The sequence below is a fragment of the Kryptolebias marmoratus genome, linkage group LG10 (assembly GCF_001649575.2).
Source record: "Kryptolebias marmoratus isolate JLee-2015 linkage group LG10, ASM164957v2, whole genome shotgun sequence".
Lineage (NCBI taxonomy): Eukaryota > Metazoa > Chordata > Actinopteri > Cyprinodontiformes > Rivulidae > Kryptolebias > Kryptolebias marmoratus.
The window spans coordinates 6,494,437-6,513,707 of NC_051439.1; the positions used below are offsets into that span (position 1 = coordinate 6,494,437).

Below are 19,271 nucleotides of genomic sequence, written 5' to 3' on the forward strand. Positions count from 1 at the left end.
TTTAAAATTTTGGATGTATTTAACTAAATAGCTTCCATCTTCTGGGGGATCCCAAGGTGTTCCCAGGCCAGAGAAGATAAACAATCCCTCCAGTGGGTTCTGGGTATGCCCAGAAGTCTCCTCCCGGTGGGACATGCCTGGAAAACCTCCAAAGGCGGGCACCCAGGAAGCATTTTAATCAGATGCCCGGACCACCTCAGCTGACACCTTTCGATGCAGAGAAGCAGCGGCTCTAATCTGAGCCCTTGATGACAAAGTTTCTTACCTTAACTTTAAGAATGAGCCTGGCCACCTTCCATGATCTCGTTCATTCAGTCAGGATCCATATCTCATGACTTTAAGTGAGGGTTGGAACATAGATGGACCAGTAAATTGAGAGCGCTGCATTTCACTCGTCTTTCTTCACCATGACTGACGAAGCAACACCCTCTTTACTGCAGACAAGACTCCAATCTGTCGATCCATCTCCCGCTCCATCCTACCATCACTCTTGAACAGAACTCCAAGATACTAAAATTCCTCCTCTTGAGGCAGAGATTTATCCTCAACCACGAGTAAGCACTCTACCTTCTTCCAGTTGAGAATCATGGCATCAGACTTAAAAGGGGCTGAATCTTATCCCAGCCGCTTCACACTCTGCTGTGAACATTCCCAGTGCACGCTGAAGGTCATGGCCTGAAAACGCCCACAGAATAAAAAGCAGAGATGAGACCCAGAGGTTCCCAAACCAGACACTCTTCTCTTCATGACTACACCTTGTCCATGAACACCACAAACAAGATAAGAGACAAAAGACAGTCATGGCAGAGGCTAACCCACACTTAGTATTAGCTGGACTTTTTGCTGAGAAAAGTGACATTGGCACCCCATCCCACAGCACTCCCACAGAATGCCTTGAGGAACATGGTCACAAGCCTTCTTCAGATCCACAAAACATATAAACTGGAAAGTCAAACTCCCATGACCCCCTTAGCAACTCTGCAAGGGTAACAACCTTGTCCACTGTTCAAACTTCACAACAGAAATGTCATTCAAAGTAAAATGAGTCACAGAAAGTTGGTCTTCACATGACTGAACTTAATCGGTTTTTACACAAGCACAGCATAAGCTTAATGTTTTATAGATTTTACCACAAAATGTTCAACTTACACTGTTACACTGTGATGATGGCACACACTTTAACTTCTGATCTGTCTAAATTTCCTATATCTTTGCAAACCTTTTGGATTTTCACAGTCTTTTTACTTTTTATACAGTGTATACATCCAAACACAGGTACTTTTATCTTTCACTTCTATAGGACTTGCACAGAATGACTTCCTTTCAATTCACTTCAGTTCAGTTAATTTACTGCATGTAGCTCCAATTCACAGCAAAGGTCATCTCAGGGCACTATACAACAACAAATCCAAATTCAGTAAAAAGCAGATCCAGAATGAAATACATTCACATACAGTACAATATGAAATGCAAATTCGTAAAAGTTATCAGTTCATATAGCACCAATTCACAACAAAAGTCATCTCAGGGGACTGTACAAAAACATCCACATACATCATAAAATGCCAGTTAGTACAAGTTGTCGACCTAAGGAAGCCAGCAGATTGTGTTAAATCTTCACTTTATTGCAACCTCCCATCTGGAGCAGCACAGAGGTGACAGTAGAAAGGAATGACTCCCATTTTTCCCATTTCCTCGTGTAATGTGAACTATTGTGACATTCCTGCTATGATAACTTTGCTGGAGTGCACTTGAGCCTTTCATTAAATATGAAATGTCCTGGCTAGAACACACTTTTTCCTTGCCACCTCAAGCAAACAACAGTTCTCTCAGTTCTTGTGGAGTACATAACAAGCTTAAGCTTACAGCAGCATACCTAAGGAACAGCTCAGAAACCCATGTGTAATATGTTGGATAGGTGATCTTGAACACATGCCTGCAGGTGAGCCACGCCTATAGCTTTAATTGACACATCTGCCTGCAGTCAGGAGTAAATACTTAAAAAAACAGGGTGGTTCAGACAAGCAGTAGACTCACACAAGTCATTGGAGGACAACTGGCTGTGAGCTGAGGAAATCACAAGCAAAGTTTAGAAATATTTGTAATATTTTGTTTTAAAACTGTTTTTTACCAAGCTTGTGACCACATTTAGGTAGTTTCAAGTTTCAAGCTGCCTTGGTGGATAACTTTGGTCAGCAAAAAATGTAACAAAATACAACTAGTTTGTTGTATTGAATTTAGATTCTCTTATCATAAATGGCTTATTTTACTCCTGTTTTTAGGTGTTGGTCACTGCTGTTTTGCCCACTGTTATTTAATTTGTTTGTAATTTTTAGCCATTACCTTGATCCTGTGTGCCATAGATTTCGACCAAGTTTTTAATCATTCATCATGTGCCTGACAAAGAGTTTGGCCTGCATGTAGATTTTCATTTTAGGAAGATATTTTTTCCAATTTTGTAGTCCCTGTTTTACACCTTCCTGCCAAGCAATTATAGTTTTTGTTTTTAACTCTCTTGATTGAAATTGAGATAAATTTTATGTTAACACTACCTGCTTTTGCCTTACTGCCGGGAGTGATAACATGTTTTAAGTCAAAAAATGTGGGAGCAAAAATGTAAGTTTGCACCCCCACTTCAGAAAATGGGGGAGCAGCTGCTCCACCTGCTCCATTGACCAACTCATTGCTGTGGTGGTTTAATAACTTTAATGTGCTTATGGTTTGTAATCTGCAAGCATGTGCTGTTAATAAATGCAAAACAATGTAAGTATCAGATTGAGACTCAGTGTTGGCTGATTCTTACTTTTTTAAATGACTGAATCACTGTCGAAGACAAAACAATCCTGATAAGGACGTCCCCAGGTCCTGTGATTTCTGTAAGCTCAGTTTATGTTTGAGGAAAAGTGACAGAAATATCCCATAGTACTTTCTGCCTTTCGTATTAAAGCGGATGACAAGCTAAACCTGACAGGAAAATAAAAACCTGTCTTGTGTCAACTGGTGGCAACATTTGGGACTCATTTGTGGCTAAAAGCTTTCACATCAGAACCTATAGTTAAAGGAGATGGTTTGGATGATTGCCCCAGTGTTACATGCTCCACATGTACAGTTAGGACTAGAAACTTAAGACAAACTAACACACACACACACACGCACACACACACCCACACTGACTGTTATTTTTACAGTCTAAAATTACCTACACACACAAACACAGCTCTGTCAGGAGGGGCTGGAAGAGCTGCTGGTTTAAAAGGCGCAGAGAGGACAGCCTGCAGGAGGTTTCACCAACAGGACTTCATCTGCTCTGGCTCAGTTTCCTGTTGGGACAGAGACACAGAGACAGACAAGAGGGGGAGAGACACAAAGAAACTCAGAGACAGAGAGACGCAGAGTAAGGGGAAACAGAAGGAGACTAAAGTTTCCAGCCAGACAGACTCCGCACCGAACCAGTCCTGTCAGCTGTGAGTCCTGAACCATCCAGCAGTTCGCAAATTTAAGAGCCACTGAACAAGGTGAGTTATTTTTAGTCTTCTTACATTACTGTCTCATCCTATATTGATACAAGATGGAGGGAAAACTAAAATCATCAACAACTTCACCTGAATGTTTTTTCATTGACAAGAAATAGAGCTGAAATTGTGTTGCTCTCTGAGATTTAAAGGGAGATGGTGAAGGTCAAACATTTACTCAGGAATGTTAGGCTCCCTTGGAGCAGGAAATTACAACTAACCTGCAGGCAATAATGTAAAAAAAAAAATCAACATTTTTTATTGTTTTGTACACATTCTAATATGCTTCCCACCCGGTACATCAGACACAAGACACAGCTTGTCCTGCTGAATGAAGACAAGGAGAACAGCATGTAATGACCTGTGGGTTTATGGGCTGCAACAATAATCACTCCAATCACACAGCGGCTTACTGTAATAAACAGACCGTCAGTCTGTTTTGGATCAATGTTCACAAAATGAACTTCAACAGCTGATGATTAAAACCAGGCTTCTGTTGATTCTTGTAGTTATTTTTGTGGAGATCAGCAGCTGTTCTGAGAGGTCAGAGGTGGTTCAGCTGCTCCAGCTCACCCTCTTTCTTTGTGTCAGAAAAGGCAGGAAACTTTCTGTTTAGTCTGAAATAAATGAACAGTTGCTCCTGATGCAAAGAAGGAAACACGGTGCCTTGTGAAAGAATTCACCCCTCTTGGTATTCTCTCTATTTGTTTAGTTGCTTTACAACCTGGAATTTAATTGGATTTTGTAATTTGTTTATAGGTAATATTTCTACAAAAGTGCTTCCAATTAATAAAGTTAAATGGGGAAAAAAATGGTTGGACGGTTGCTGCTTGTATCCAACAATCTTAAAATCAAACCACAGATTCTCAGTTGGACTGAGGTCTGAGCTTTGATTGGATCATTCCAGGACCTTTAACTGGTTCTCCTTAAACCAGTGGAGTGTTTCTTCAGCAGAGAGTTTAGACTCATTGTCCTGCTGGAAGGTGGAACGCTGTCTCAGTCTCAGATCTTTTAAACAACAAGTTCCTCTGAAGAGTTTCTCTGTATTTTGCTCCATCCATCTTTCCTTTAACTCTGACCAGTTTCCCAGTCCCTGCTTATGTAAGACATCTCCACAGTATGATGCTGCCACCACCGTGCTTCACTGTAGGGATGGTGCTCTCAGCATGATGACAGGTAGTTGGTTTACCTCTGACATGATGTTGTCCTTCATGTTTAATCTCATCTGACCAAAGCACCTTCTTCCACAATTCCAAACAGTTCAGCTTTTTTTCCTGCTGCTCTTCCATGAAGCTCAGCTCTGTGCAGCTTCTGGTTCTACTATGGACAGATCCTCCTGTCTCCATCAGGGTTGTCTTTGGCCTCCTGAATGTTCCTCTGATTAAAGCCCTCCTCACCCACTCTTTGAGTTTTCATGGACAACCTTCTCTTGGCAGGTTTGCTGTGGAGGCATCATCTTTCCATTTCCTAATAATGGATTTAATGGAGCTCTGTGGGATGTTCAGGGATCTAGAATATATTTTATAACCCAAACCTGATCTGTACTTCTTTACAACTTTGTCTTTGACCTGTGGGAAGAGTTCCTGCAAAAGAAACAATTCAAATACAACATGATCAAAGCAGCGTCTGACTTTGTTTTTGTTGCGTCAGCCGATTAAAATCTCAACAGTGAATAAAAAAAAAAGATATTTCCAAATCCAAGGTCAGTCCCTTTAAGCTGTAAAAGAAACCACTCAGAAAGCTGTTTATAGTTCAGCCTGATGATCAGAGCTGCAGGATGTGAAGCACAAACTGATGTCTAAACTTGGAAAGGTTTCGTGAAATGCTGCAAGGCGACAGACTGCTCTCTCTCTCTCTGCTCCTGTGTGTAATTTATGTTTGAAAGTGCTTCACATCACTTCTTGTTTCCTTGGTTGAACCACATGTATCAGCCTATATAACTTTATATATATATATATATATATATATATATATATATATATATATATATATATATATAACTTTGATTGTTTTATTTTTGACAGATGCTTCTGGCTCTGATAATCTTTCAGCTGCTCCTGGCTCCAGTCTTCATGGTAAACTCTCAGTGATGCACACCAACACCACATGTTCGCATTGAATTTCTTACTTAATCACTTCTTAAATATATATTCTCATATTTCTTTAAAAACAATGTAGTTTATACAGAAGTTTAAATGTTGTAGTGTATACTTAGGCAGTGCATTACTGGGAAGTCCTAATTAAGCCATTTTAAGCACAAATAGTATTTTAATTGTTTTACTGGATTTGAAGATTAGCCACACTTTCTATTAAATATATAGTCTAAAAAAACTACTGAGCCATAAATCAAAAAATTAAAAATCTAAGATGTAAGTCAGTATAGAAAACAGTTACCAGAAAATCTTCTTTAGCTAAAAAATAAAGTTGCAATAAGATCTTTAGATTGTGTAAAACCACCTTGACATTATGCTTATCAGACAAAAACACATGGATTTTATTAACAGAATGCTGCATTTGGTTTTGTGTAATATATGTGCGTTTGGTGTTTTTAGTAACTTTATGAAAAAAGAGATTAGCTTTCCCTTAAACATTTATTTTGGCATCAACCTATCTTAAATTTAGTATTACAATTAATTTAGTCTAATTTAATTAGTCAGAAAATGACATAATAACTTTAGAATGCATTACTTGTTGGTTTATCCAGGTGCCCAGTGTGGATTACTGGGGCTCCTGGGCTTCCTATGGTGAGTGCAGCCGCAGTTGTGGCACCGGCGTGACCGTGAGGAGCAGACGCTGCATCACTCAGAGGTACACCTCACGCTGAGTTGATCTGTTTTTGTCTGAGTTGGGTGTTGGCTGCTGGAGAGGATCAGACTGGGAGGGAACAATTTCACCTGCCTGTTTGGATTTAAAAATGAAATGATAATTTAAACACTTTATAATTTCACTTCTGCATGTGTGTTTTGAACCTGAAGGTATCATTTTCTGTTTTTTTTTTGTTGGTTTGTAAAGTTCCTTCTCTTGTGTCTGACTGGAAGACGTTTGGAGTCTGGAGTCCTGCTGAGAGTAGCTGCCAGATATTTGTGTAAATGTTGTGTTCACGTAGTCTGTTATTGCTGGAATCCAGCTGGAATGTTGCTTCTTCTGGTAACACATGAGGAGATGTCTTCATCAACTGCAAATAGTTTTTATGCTGACTTTCAGTAAGCAGTTCAAATGAATACTCAGTGAGCAAATGCACTTTTAAGGTAACGTTAAGATAACAGAGGACTTTTTAAATTTAGGATTTTGACACAATAAATACCCAAACTGGTTGCCTTCTTTTTAGAGGGTTTCATGATCTATGAGGATCTACAAATAACAGAGCAGCTAAATTCCAATTTTCCTAAACTTAACTTTGTGCACCATTGTTAAGTTATTTTAAAATGATTTTTTGAGTTTTCATATCTTTGGTATTTGCAGCTTTTAAGCTTTTCAAGATTTTGTGAGTTTAATCTGATAGAACTTCTTGTCCTGGTACCTGACTCAGACCTTGTTGACAAACGGAGGAGGAACAACTTAAACCCCCTGCTTCTTTCTATGATTTGCAAGCAGAACACTAATGTGCAAAGGATGTTATAAAGCTGTAAATTACTTTCATTTTGAAAGTGAAAGTTTTTGCTTTTCCAGGAGTAGCTCATTCCTAACCCTGTCATCCAGAACTCTCCAGGGTTCTTTGGCTCATTAAAGTTTCTCAATACAAATATAAAATATAAGTTTTATAATTAGCTATAATATGATTTTCATTAATGGCTATTAACATTGTAATTGGGCAATAAAATCCCGAACCAGTCTAAGCTTTTGTGAAAGAAAACTTCTCCATCCAGTAAAATAAATTTTTGTTGGGTTTGAACATGTTGCTCTGAAGTCATGTTCCCGACCTGAGGTAGATGTGAAGGACAGCTGCAGGTGATTGTCAGTGAGAGGATCAGGATCTAGATTTGCTGCTTCCCACGTGTGGAAATTACTCTTCCTTGTTTCTTTCCTCTCAGGTCACATTAATGTAGCAGAATCCTCCAAACACTTTTTGGTGAACTCTCTATCAGAGAACAGTTTACTGTTTTTTTGCCATTTTGTCAGATATAACAGAACTAGTCCTGACCGTTCCGTTCCTGGATGCAAATCTTGGTCTTGTCTGCTCTGTGTTGAGTCTAATGGTGATGATTTAATTTACAGTCCTTAAAAACAATGCCCTGTCCTCCATAAACTAAGCTCACTGAATTCAGTAAATAAACTCTTTAAATTTCTCACACACTTACCCGTGGAGAGACTCCACTGCACTCACACAGAGGCTACTGAAGCAAACGTCCACTCGCCTTCAAAATAAAGACACCACAAAGCCGATGTCAAAATAAAAGCAGGGAATTGGGATTTGTATGCAGAATGCTTTATATTTGAATTCTGATTTTTCATTGACCTCTTGGACTGAGATAGAAATGGCTAACAGGCCGGATGTGGCCTATGGGCCATACGATGTGTTATATTGAAAGGATTTAGATGTTTTCCGAGGTAATAATCTAAAACCTATGTGGTAAAATAAAACTACCTGAAAAGTTTTAATGGAGATTTTTATCTGCCATTGAAGACAACAAGTCATAGACATTTGAGTCTGATATTTTATGAGCTTAAACAACGAGTGTTTGGAAGCCGAGGCTTAGTCGCATTGAAACTGCAAGGAGGGAAAAGAAGGCTTCAGTGTTTTTTCTTTTCAATATTTTTCAAAATTTATAATTGATGTCAGACACAAAAACAAAAACAAATGTTCTCTTTTCAAATACACATAACATAAAAGAAAAGTTTCAAAGACAGAAAAAGGGAATACAAGAATCTCAAAAGTGTTACAAACAATCAGGAAGCATTTTTAAGTGTAACAATGGAAACATGGGCTCAGTAATTTAACACATCCTAACCTGTCATCAGCGTTTACAGCAACTCCCATTTCTTCTAATTCTTAGAAATGAGCAATTTTTGGGAAAAATCATTTGTTGCTCAATAGCTTGAAGCTCCATCAAAATGGAGACATGACTCAGTGGTTGAGCAATAAAGTTGCAAGAATGTGATAAAAACAACAAGTTGGCAGGTTTTGAACATGCCCCTACAGCAGGTCAGTGAGTCAGACTGTCTGTCTGTTCCTCAGTGATCAGGAATAACAGGAAGGAGTCGTGCCACCACTCCCCTCTTGGATGAACGCTGTCATATCTTGTTTGCCTGAATCATAACTTTAAACATGTTGGATCATTGTGTGCTTTACAGGAACTCCTATACATTCATTTGAGAATGAAATCACCTTTAACTGGGAGGTGTGTTCTCCGTCACTTCAGTTTTGTGTGATGGATTGAAACTTTCCTCTACTTTTCTGTTCTCCGTCATTTTAAGGTGAAAGTCTGCTTTGAGCTTCACGTCTGTTTAGACATTCCTCAGTGAAAGCTCGTAGCGATCGGCTGTTTGGACGTGCCGTAGTTTCAGAGTTGCCATGCTGACAGGAACAGCCTTTAGGCCCAAGGGCAGGTTTTAAAAGGTGACCGAATCATGAGCCATCGGTTCAGCAGGAAGGGAGGGAGAATAAAAACTGTGGATATTTGTTCTAAGTACAGCTGTGGAGGGTATTATTGTGTTGAGCTTCTTATAGGAACAGATGATCAGAATCTTTTAATCAACGTGAGCTCTACACGTTTTCACTGCACCCAGTCAATAACTGTTTTATCCTACAGGAGCAGCTATAGATTAGGCAGAAATTCAGCCAGCAAATATGAAAATGTGTATTATAGTCAGCTGAAAGGAAGCTGTCAATCAAACCGATCCCCAGCCTCTGAAATCCCTTCAGCTGTGTTTTCAGAGTTTGTATTTTTCTGGTTCGCTTTGTAACTTAGCTCAAGTGTTTTGAACTTTTCCACCCCTACACCCCAAGGCTACTTTGGAAAAGTACATCTGAGCAATTACCTCATTTAGAAACAGAAAGACAACATAGAAGTCCTACAGTACGCTGTGGTGTTTGAATCAGGTGTTTCATCGTCGACTGATTCGATCTTGTCTGTTTCTGACAAATTTCTCCAAGCTTCATAAAGATATTAAACATCCCAAAATCAGGGGAAAATGTATTTGAAGACCCATGTTTTACTTTTTGCTTACATATATTTTGAATTTGTTTTTCATGTTTTGATCATTTTGTGAATCTGTTTTCAATAATTTAAAACTTTTTTTGTTAAAATCTTTAGTGTCTTTAAAATAATTAATGATATTAAATAGTATTAATTCCAACTTCTCTTTACATTCAGATTCAATACCTGTTCAGTTTTGCTCAGCAGGAAGCTGGTGCCCACCAGCTAATCAAAATTTAATTAAAAATGGGTCAAAGGATAGAATTTAGTAGAATGTAACTAGTACTTTAATGTCTGATGGTAAGTCAGGAAATGTTTAACCAAACTTCAGGATTAACTTACTAAAAATTTCTTCTACTTCCACCATCTGCTACCCTTTGGGGTCTCCACCTCATATCATCTCAGCATCCTTCTCTGTCACACCAACCCTGCGCACATCCTCATTTACTACATCTATGCACCTTGGCTGATATTCTCCCATGTTCTTGTTTTTATTTTTTCGTGTTCACAGGACGGATGGAGGACATAACTGCGTGGGACCAGATAAATCTTTCCGTTCCTGCAACATCCAGGTGAACAAAAGGATATTAAACAAACTGAAACATTTATAACTCTGGTAATTTATATATAACGTTCTTATTAGCTTTGAAGCAGCCTTATTACTGTTCTGTTCAAAATGTTTGTGCTGTTACTCCCTGCACAGCTTTGAAATAAAACAAGCAAATTAGACACTAAAATGCAAATAGTGTGCTGATATGGAAACTGCAAGGAAAAACTGAACTAAAACAGGAAGTAAAGGCTCTTTTTATCTTGTCATGTCTCCCACATAAAACACTGTAGAAACATATAAATTCACACATGTGACCATCAGAGTCTTCTACTGCTCACACTTGAAGAAATTTTAATATCTGACGTATGATTTCACTTTATTTTATCTTAGCAGTCAGGGAGTGACAGACACAGTTGTGTGGTTACCACAGTGATCACAATGAGCCACTGGCAGCAGCATTTCTTTGGATCGTGGTTCAAAATGTCTGCATATTTTTTGAGCTTAGATTAGTACAAAGTTATGCTGGAGTTTAGTCAGGAGCTGCATTAAACCCTTAAACATTTCTGCTTCATTTACATAATTTTAACAGGTTAACAAACTTGTTACAGTTACAACAACACAATGACATAAAAGTGCCATCTTAGCTAAAAAACCCAAAAATGTTCTTTTTAATGTTAGATTTTAGTTTTAAATGAATATTATGATTTGCTTCAAACCACTTAATACCGCTGCTTTACTGACCTTTGACCTCTCTGCTTTGCCTTGTTGCTACTCTCAGGATTGTCCAGACACATCTAAGGATTTCCGGGAAGAACAGTGTTCCCAGTTTGATGGGACTGACTTCCAGGGGAAACGTTACAAGTGGCTCCCATATTATGGAGGTTTGAAGCGAACAGGACTGACTTGTTTGGCCTCATATTATTATTGTTTATTTAAATGATTATCAAATGGTTTACACAAACTGTTTACGACCAGCTCATTTTACTTTCAGTCACCAAAAACATATTGAATTTTAAACAGAATTGTCTGTGGTGATGACATCCTGACAGCTGCAGTATTTCTTTCTTTTTTGACAGCTGAGAACCCTTGTGAGTTAAACTGCATGCCCAGAGGTGAAAACTTTTACTACCGCCACCGCAGCGCTGTAGTTGATGGCACACCCTGCCACCCAGGCCGGAGGGATATCTGTGTGGACGGAGTCTGCAAGGTAATTTTCTGTGGAAGAGAATACAAAAAAAATCTTCTGTTTATACAACTCAATCAGAAGTTTCCATTCAGTCCTTATGAACATGGATGGCAGATTCATTTAGAGTATTTTTTAAATCATTCATTTTCTTGGATGGAATGATTGTAATTAACATACAACTTCCATGATTTTTAAAAACAAGTTTGAATTTATTGTCGATTTTCTCAGATCCACACAAGGTCCAAAATATACATGTTGGCTGAAATATATCCATACACTTCCTTTTAATATTTGGTTAAATGTCTATTAGCAAGTTTCACTTACTCCACAGGCTTTTCGTCTCCATCAACGAGCTTCTGACAGTATTCTGGCTGACATTTGACCACTCTTATTGGCAGAATTGGTTCGTTTAAATCGGTTGTTTTCCTGGCATGGACCTGGCTTTTAGGCAGAGTCCACAAATTTTTAGTTGAGTTGATGTTGTAGTTTGGGGAAAGCTGTGAATGTAAACCTCTGCCCAGAAATGTACATCTTAATTCTTGAGCTACAGTATCTTTGGTTGTAGATCCTATTTGTCTGACAAGCAGAAAGGATGTAGGGGGTAAAGAGAAGCCTCTACGCCTTCTGAGTTTGTGATTATAAGTTAAAGGCCTGAGGGACATTTCAGTCTCGTATAGTAAGTGCTGAACTCTTCAAAATAGGTGTGCTCTAAGGTCAGATTTGTTGCATTAAAAAGGATTTATAGTTCTTTAGTTCCAACATGCACTGATTGCTAACTTGCAGGCATCAATAGCTGCTGTATATAACTGTACTCATGTCACTTTATGCTTTCTGTGCTCTACATTAAACTTCAAAAGAATTTAATCCTCAAAATGCTTCACTGAAAATGTCTAATAACACCATTACTGCACTCTGACAATGTTTTAAATAAATTACAGCCACAGCAGGATAATCACTCATCGGTTCGTAACTTTACTGGAGTCCTCACTCAGAGCTTCTTCACATTAATCAGAGCTTAGATTAACTTAACTTTTAACTAACAAACACCTTACCTTTTCTCACTCTTTTCTCCTATGAAAATCTAAAATGTACGTGATTGTTTTTATGAGCATTTTTAAAACATTATCCCTAAACATAAAAAAATGCTGCCAATAAAAAATGTAGCTTTATATAAATCAATGTGACCAAAAATTACCCCCTGTGACTTTAGGTTTCTGCCTCCTCCTCTCTGCAGATTGAAAATACGGAAATGTTGAAAATCCTGCCTAGAACCTCAATCAACTGTTTACACTTCTGTTTGTCTCACTTTTAATTAATGATTTGATCTTTTTGGTGTTTATAGTAAAAATACAATATTGCTGGTTTTCTAACTCAGTTCAACATAGTTCCAAGCTTTAAGTTTCAGCTTCTGAGTCAATTTAAAACACATAATTCTCTGCATTTTTAAAAATTTGCACCATGATCCATCCAGCACCACTGGGGGCTGATGTTAGAAACATATTTCTTAACTCAAACAGAATTTTTTAAAGATTGTTGTTCTTTCAGCTGCTCCTTCATGCAGGGGTCACTGAAGTGAGTGAACTGGCAAAAAAGATTCGGCAATTGTTTTACACCAGATGCCCTTCCTGACACAATTTGGACTTAAATCTGCAGCCTTAGGATTACAAGAATGCAGTGCTGACCACTGAACTACCACAGCCAATTTTTCAAAGATACTATCAAATGAAATCACCGTTTTACATCATTAGCCAATTAAAATTGTTAATCACATGGATTTTTATAATTCTGTTTTTTGCCAAATAAAGCCCAAATCAAATGTTTCCAAGATACTGTTCAGAAAAAAGCTCTCAAAAATGATTTTCAAAAGCCAGGATTGATCAGATCCAAGGAAAATAAAAGAAACATCTCTGTGAGATATAGACTCTTTCTCTTTCTCCCCCATCAGCGTCTGGGCTGTGACAACATGCTGGAGTCTCCTCAGCAGGAGGACGTCTGCCTGCAGTGTGGGGGGAACGGCCTGTCTTGTTACCTCGTTAAGAACAGCTTCACTGCAAGCAACCTGCCAACAGGTACGAAGTTCAGATTTTTATTCAAACACACACCAAGTGTTGCCATCATCACAACTAGCACAAGAGAGCATTTAACTGCCACTGGCTACATCCAGAGACTTAAGTATAACCAGTGTCAACATTTAGAAGACCGCTGTTTGTTTTCTAACTAGCTGAAATGTGAGAAAAAGATACTTGTTTTTTTTTAAAGGGATCTTCACCAGTTGAATTGTGCCAGGTTCTTCAAGTGGTATTTATGTTTGCTTTGTTTTCCTTCCAGGCTACAACCAGATGTTCGTCATCCCTGTGGGAGCTACAAGCATCAGCATCAGAGAGACCGTGGCCACTCGTAACTATCTAGGTGTGTTTGACTTTGGAAAACAACAAACTGTATGTTTAAGAGTTGGACAGAATTTTTTAGCCTAATAACACTTTACCTGTTATACTTGATCAGCTATCAAGAACCTGCATGGAGAGTACTACCTCAATGGCCATTGGGTGATAGAGTTTTCCAGGGCGACACCCATTGGTGGCACCATGCTGTACTACCAACGAGGTGCTGAAGGAGACAATGTACCCGAAACCATCGTTGGCCGTGGCCCCACCACTGAACCACTTGTTGTCGAGGTAACTTCTGTTTTTAAAAATTTAAACTTTATTACAGTGCTATGGGTCATGGGCACCTGATTATGTGATAAAACTGGAGAACAAAGTCAGGGATATTACCAGATGATAATGTATGCTTAGTTGGTGTAATGTTAATTGCATTGTGTGTATATGTAGGACACAGGGGTTTAAATCCAATCAAGGTTTTTTTATTTAATTTATTTTACAATTTTTTTTAACAAACCATGGGCGTAGAATGTAGTGATTATTTTTAATTTCAGTTTTTTTAGTTTGTAACTAAGAAAATTAAATTAGAATCAATAAACACTGTCGAAATGGACAAGGGTCCAAACTAATGGACAAATGGAGGAGCTCAAATGAGCAGCTGCTTATGCTATGGGTGCATCAAAAAGCAGCAAGGTTTATCCTCTAAGGACCATGAATCTGACTTTATCATCATTGCTAATTGAGCAGTTATTCTATTCCATCATATCAGCTGATCAGCCAAGAACTGAACCAGGGGGTGGAATATGAATATTACCTCCCAAATGGACGGTCCAGGGAGGGCTACTACTGGAGCTATGGATCATGGTCTGCTTGCAGCAAAGAATGTGGATCAGGTCAGACTGTAAAGCCATCTGTGTTAGTTTAAAACATTCAGCTTTACTCTGTGAAAAAGTGTCTCAGCTATGTGTATTCTCATCAGGCTACCAGACCCGGCTGGTCTTCTGCACCATTGACAACGAGTCCTATCCAGACTATCTCTGTGCTTCACTGCCAAAGCCACAGTCAAACCAGACCTGCAACCCCCATCCCTGCCCACAGACTTACAGGTAAACAGACTTTGACCCCCATCCATGGCCACAGATCTAAATGTGGGCTGCCAGTGGTGCGGCCTTAACAACTTAGATATATGTGAATGATGGAATGAGGCAAGAGGTTTCCCCCAAATTACAAATTTTAATAAAACCGGTTTGATAAAAGAAGCCTAATATAAAAAGGTTTGAAATATAAAATAATAAAAGTTAGTTTGAAAACATTAGGAGCCTAAATCATTGTATCAAAACAATGAGTGTCAAGGACAGTGGTTGTGTGCTGGTGTAGATTTTCAGTCATCCAGGCCATGGTAAATTCAAAAAAGGTTAAAAACAAAAACAACTGGACTTCTATTCTGTAGTTGACAGTGGTTGTGGCAATCAGCAGCAAGGGACAAGACAACCAGATCTGGGCACCTGCCATGCCCCAAATATCCCCCCCAAAAAATTCAAAAACAAACACAAAAGAAATGCAAAAAGAAAACATGCAAATGAAAGTAAAAGCACACTTATAAAGGTAAACAGTCTTCAACCCCCTTCTGCCCACAGATCCACCAGTAAAATGATTTTAAACATGCAGAGTTTGAGTGGTTTTTGGTGTGTTGTCAATATTTACCTGTATGTGGTTGTTGTGACATTTAGGTTAACTAAACACATGGGAAAATCAAACTCATGAAGCTAATTTTAAGTCAACTTAGTTTCAGTTCTTTCTTTATTATAGATTCTTGGAATACCTAAAAATGTCTCCTGGCTTAAAATGTGATAAAATTAAACAAAATTAATGAATATAAGAAATGTTGAGTGAATTCATCACATCTTCCCAGTTCAAATATGTTTATATTTGATGGAAAAGCCTCTTCCTCCATGTACAATCAGAAAAAAGACACAGCTCGGTTTGGAAATCTTCTTTCCAGCCTTTTCACCTTTTAATAACCTGACTTGCCCTGAACTGAAACAACGATTTGGAAGAAGACTCAAAGGTGGTGTGAAACCTCCACCCACCTCTGTAGTGGAGCTCTGATCTGGGTTGTTGCCTGAATGTTTCAGTAATCCGTCAAACTCATTGTGCAGTAAAGTAGCAGGCTGTTGTTAACGCTATTTTGGTCAGATGTTATCATGTTTGGAGTGTTGGTCTGTCTGTCCGTCTGACTGCAGCAGTAGTGAACAGCTGTAGCTTGTTTGTGACTTTCTGGCATTTCCTGCTTCTTTTTTTAAGCAGCTCAGAAACACAAGATCAGAAGTTCTCAAACTTTTTTTTCAAAGGTCCAAATCTGGTTTGTAGATAAGGTCAAAGATTTGGAACAACTAACAAAAAGCAAATTCTTTTAAATAAAGTTGCGTAAACCTGATAAACGAAATGTGCCTACAATTGTTTGCTTGTTAGCCTAAACTGCTTAATGTGCTCTGTAGTCTTATTAGAACTTTTCATTTAGACTTGATTAACTTAATTACTTTTCACATGTCAACAAAAGAAACTGCCTTTTTTTCAACACAAGAATAAACACAATAAAAACTGAAGTTAAAGGCAACAACGACACTGGAATATCAAAACGATTGAAGCAAATGTTGCAGATGCCATATGAGTTAAAATAACTGTAACTGTGTGTGACAAATGGCACAGCCTGTTTTTAATGAGCTGCATAATGATTGGCACAAACCATATTATTAGAGGGAATATGATTTAAATGTTTGCTTTTCATGTGGCTATGATATGAGCTTTTCATTGCTGAGAATGCACTAACAAATATGTAAAACCAAACATGCTGAGGACAAAAAAAAGGCGTATTTCTCCATCTACTCATCTTTGAAAACTCAGTTTTCTAAGTCTGCCTTTGTTTTCTTTGCACATTTAGATAACTCCATGATGATGTGACATAGCTCCTTCTTTTCTGCTACTTCTCTGATAATGACCCAGACTATGGTCTCTCATGAATACTTTTCAGCCCTCGACTGACTTGCGAATGTCGACACAAAGCTGAATAACTGAAATACATCAAAGTTGCGTCATATGTACTCCAGCTGTCAACGTCACAGTTCCATCCAAATTTTGGACCAGGATTGACATAGAAATCTAAAATATGTTGTATTTTATAAAACATTTAAATAAGAACTTAACACTTTTTGAATGTAATGTTAGTCTTTCTTGCTTCTGAATTGAGAATGTGGTCAGGAGGCTCGGTGGGAAACAGACAAAGGCCTCTCCCTCGCCTGCCTGGTGTGCTCTTGTTCTCTGTGCCCAGTCTTATAACAGTAGCAAACATACAGTATGCCTCATTGCATTGGACCATTGTTTTCCAATGCAATGTAATAACATGAGGGCTGGGTCTGGACCAACTTGCTGTTGTGAGCCTGGACTTTGAGATTTGCTGTTGTAATGAAACCATCAATAGTTACTCTGACTAATATAATTTATATTTTAATATTTACTTACATGATATATCAGACTGACTCTTGTTTCCTCCCTCCTCCCGCGGCGCTTCTCTCAGCTGGAGAACTGGGGAGTGGAACTCATGCTCAGTTACCTGTGGTGGAGGCTCTCAGCTGCGAACAGTGCAGTGTGTTTCCCATGATGCCTCTGGTCCCCGCGTGGTGGAGGACGCAGTTTGTGCTACCTCTACTGAAGCCCCTCCATCTCTGCGCAGCTGCAACGTGCACAGATGTGCAGAGTATCGTGTGACTGGATGGAGCGCGGTGAGTAAACACTATGCCAGAGAAGTCATTTCAAAAGAAGATATTTAGACAATGCTTTTTTGTTAAAATGTTATTCAAACATGAGGTTGATTAATATTTCAGTCAGAATTGTATTTATCATAAGTACTTTGTACTTTGGAATAATTAATAATCATTTAACAAGACAAATAAGATGAAACCAGATGGAAGATGGATTTGTAAATGAGTGTATATCAATATAAAAGTCTGCAGATGTGTAACAATGGGTAATTAGCCAGAGAGTATAAAGTGCAATGATGAGTGAGAAGTTTAGCATCTATTAACCATAAAGGGCTTCTAGAGGCATTCATAGACACAATATCATCATAGTCTATGAGAGCCAAAAAGGTGGCATAAAATGAGAAACAAGACTTGTGTGATGTGTGAGTATAATGTGTGTGTTTGCAGTGCTCAGTGACCTGTGGCTCAGGTGAACGGACTCGAGAGGTGACCTGTGTGGGATCAGGTGGCATGAAGCTGGAGGACACTTCCTGCAGAACTTTGCTGCGCCCCCCTGCCGTGCAGCCGTGTGAGATGGCCGCATGTCCCAGACAGATCCAGTGGCACGTGGCGGAGTGGGGACTGGTGAGTTCTTATGTTGGCATCACGAGACATCGGTTTTCCATTTATATCTTCCATCGAAATATTAAAAGTTGACCTGGTGGGAACCTTTTCGGCCCTTTCTGCAGTGCTCTCGGAGCTGCGGCTCTGGCTCACGAGAGCGCCAGGTTATCTGCTCAGACCAGGAGAGGAATCTGTACCCTGTGGACCAATGTGCCCCCCACTCTAAGCCCCCCACAGTGGAGCGCTGCAACATCCAGTCCTGTTACAGCCCCCAGGGTGAGCAATATCCTCCTAAACTCTGAAATTATGTTTACTTGTGCAACAAATTCTTTAAGCCCCGTTTATGATATTTCTTTTTAATAAATGCAAGAATGCGCATACTAATCTACAGTTTACTTTTTTGCAGACTGTATTGTTGCAGTAAACAAACACAATTCCCTCCCTTGATAGTTGTTTTGGTCAGACCATTGTTTTTCCTCCAATTTTATTGGGAAGGTCTTCTTCAGGCCAGGAGAAAAAAGACACAAAATGTCCAATTTTAGAAATGTATTTTAATGCATGCTGTTCAGGAAATATTTACATAAATAAGTTACCATCTATTACTGCATCCATGAAAGATGGACAGTCATGTAATTGCCTGTGTGTGTTTATCTACCTGCCTGTTAGCATAGCTCATGAACCACTGGACAAATCTTAATAAAACTAATCATTCAATGAACATCTCCAATTGTTTTGGAGTCAACTCAATTTAAGATTGCTATCACATCTAATTAATCTTTGCAAACACTAAAATGGCTAGAACTCAGTCGGTTGAGTTAAAATTTGGTGTGGTAGTAGCCAGTAGTCATCCCCATCACACACTCTGAGCCCTAACAGATCACACAAACATTTGCATACAAGGCTTGTCTCATTAAGAAGGATTGGGATGTAAACATAAAGCCTTAAAGTCTGCTACTAGATCTAATAAATCAAGCTGTTTACTCTTTCCCACCAGTGATTGATACATCTACAGTCTTGTCACACCTCAAAACATTTAAGTCTTGAACAGCTCTTAGACCACCATTCAAACATTAATGTTTCTTAACCAACAGGTTACTCTCCACCAACAGTGATAAAAAAAAGCAAAGTAAAAAGTCAAATAACC

General features: G+C 38.7%; 1 protein-coding gene across 2 annotated transcripts in view; it reads left to right on the forward strand.

Annotated features, from left to right (window-relative positions):
* Window positions 1–3,221: 3,221 nt before the first annotated feature.
* The window catches only part of paplna (papilin a, proteoglycan-like sulfated glycoprotein), a 29,009-nt gene continuing 12,959 nt past the window's right edge, over window positions 3,222–19,271 (forward strand). The window contains exons 1-14 of one of the 2 annotated variants that reach the window (XR_005233656.1): window positions 3,222–3,515; window positions 5,537–5,587; window positions 6,217–6,320; window positions 10,161–10,221; window positions 10,978–11,080; window positions 11,276–11,406; window positions 13,331–13,454; window positions 13,714–13,794; window positions 13,888–14,060; window positions 14,536–14,659; window positions 14,746–14,872; window positions 17,341–17,545; window positions 17,972–18,148; window positions 18,253–18,403. Coding sequence is in view for 1 of the 2 variants with exons in the window: in XM_017417702.3 (XP_017273191.1) it covers window positions 5,537–5,587; window positions 6,217–6,320; window positions 10,161–10,221; window positions 10,978–11,080; window positions 11,276–11,406; window positions 13,331–13,454; window positions 13,714–13,794; window positions 13,888–14,060; window positions 14,536–14,659; window positions 14,746–14,872; window positions 17,341–17,545; window positions 17,972–18,148; window positions 18,253–18,403 (1,612 nt within the window). In the remaining variant the exon portion in view is untranslated. The remainder of the gene's footprint in view (window positions 3,516–5,536; window positions 5,588–6,216; window positions 6,321–10,160; window positions 10,222–10,977; window positions 11,081–11,275; window positions 11,407–13,330; window positions 13,455–13,713; window positions 13,795–13,887; window positions 14,061–14,535; window positions 14,660–14,745; window positions 14,873–17,340; window positions 17,546–17,971; window positions 18,149–18,252; window positions 18,404–19,271) is intronic. The other variant, XM_017417702.3, reaches the window with a different exon arrangement.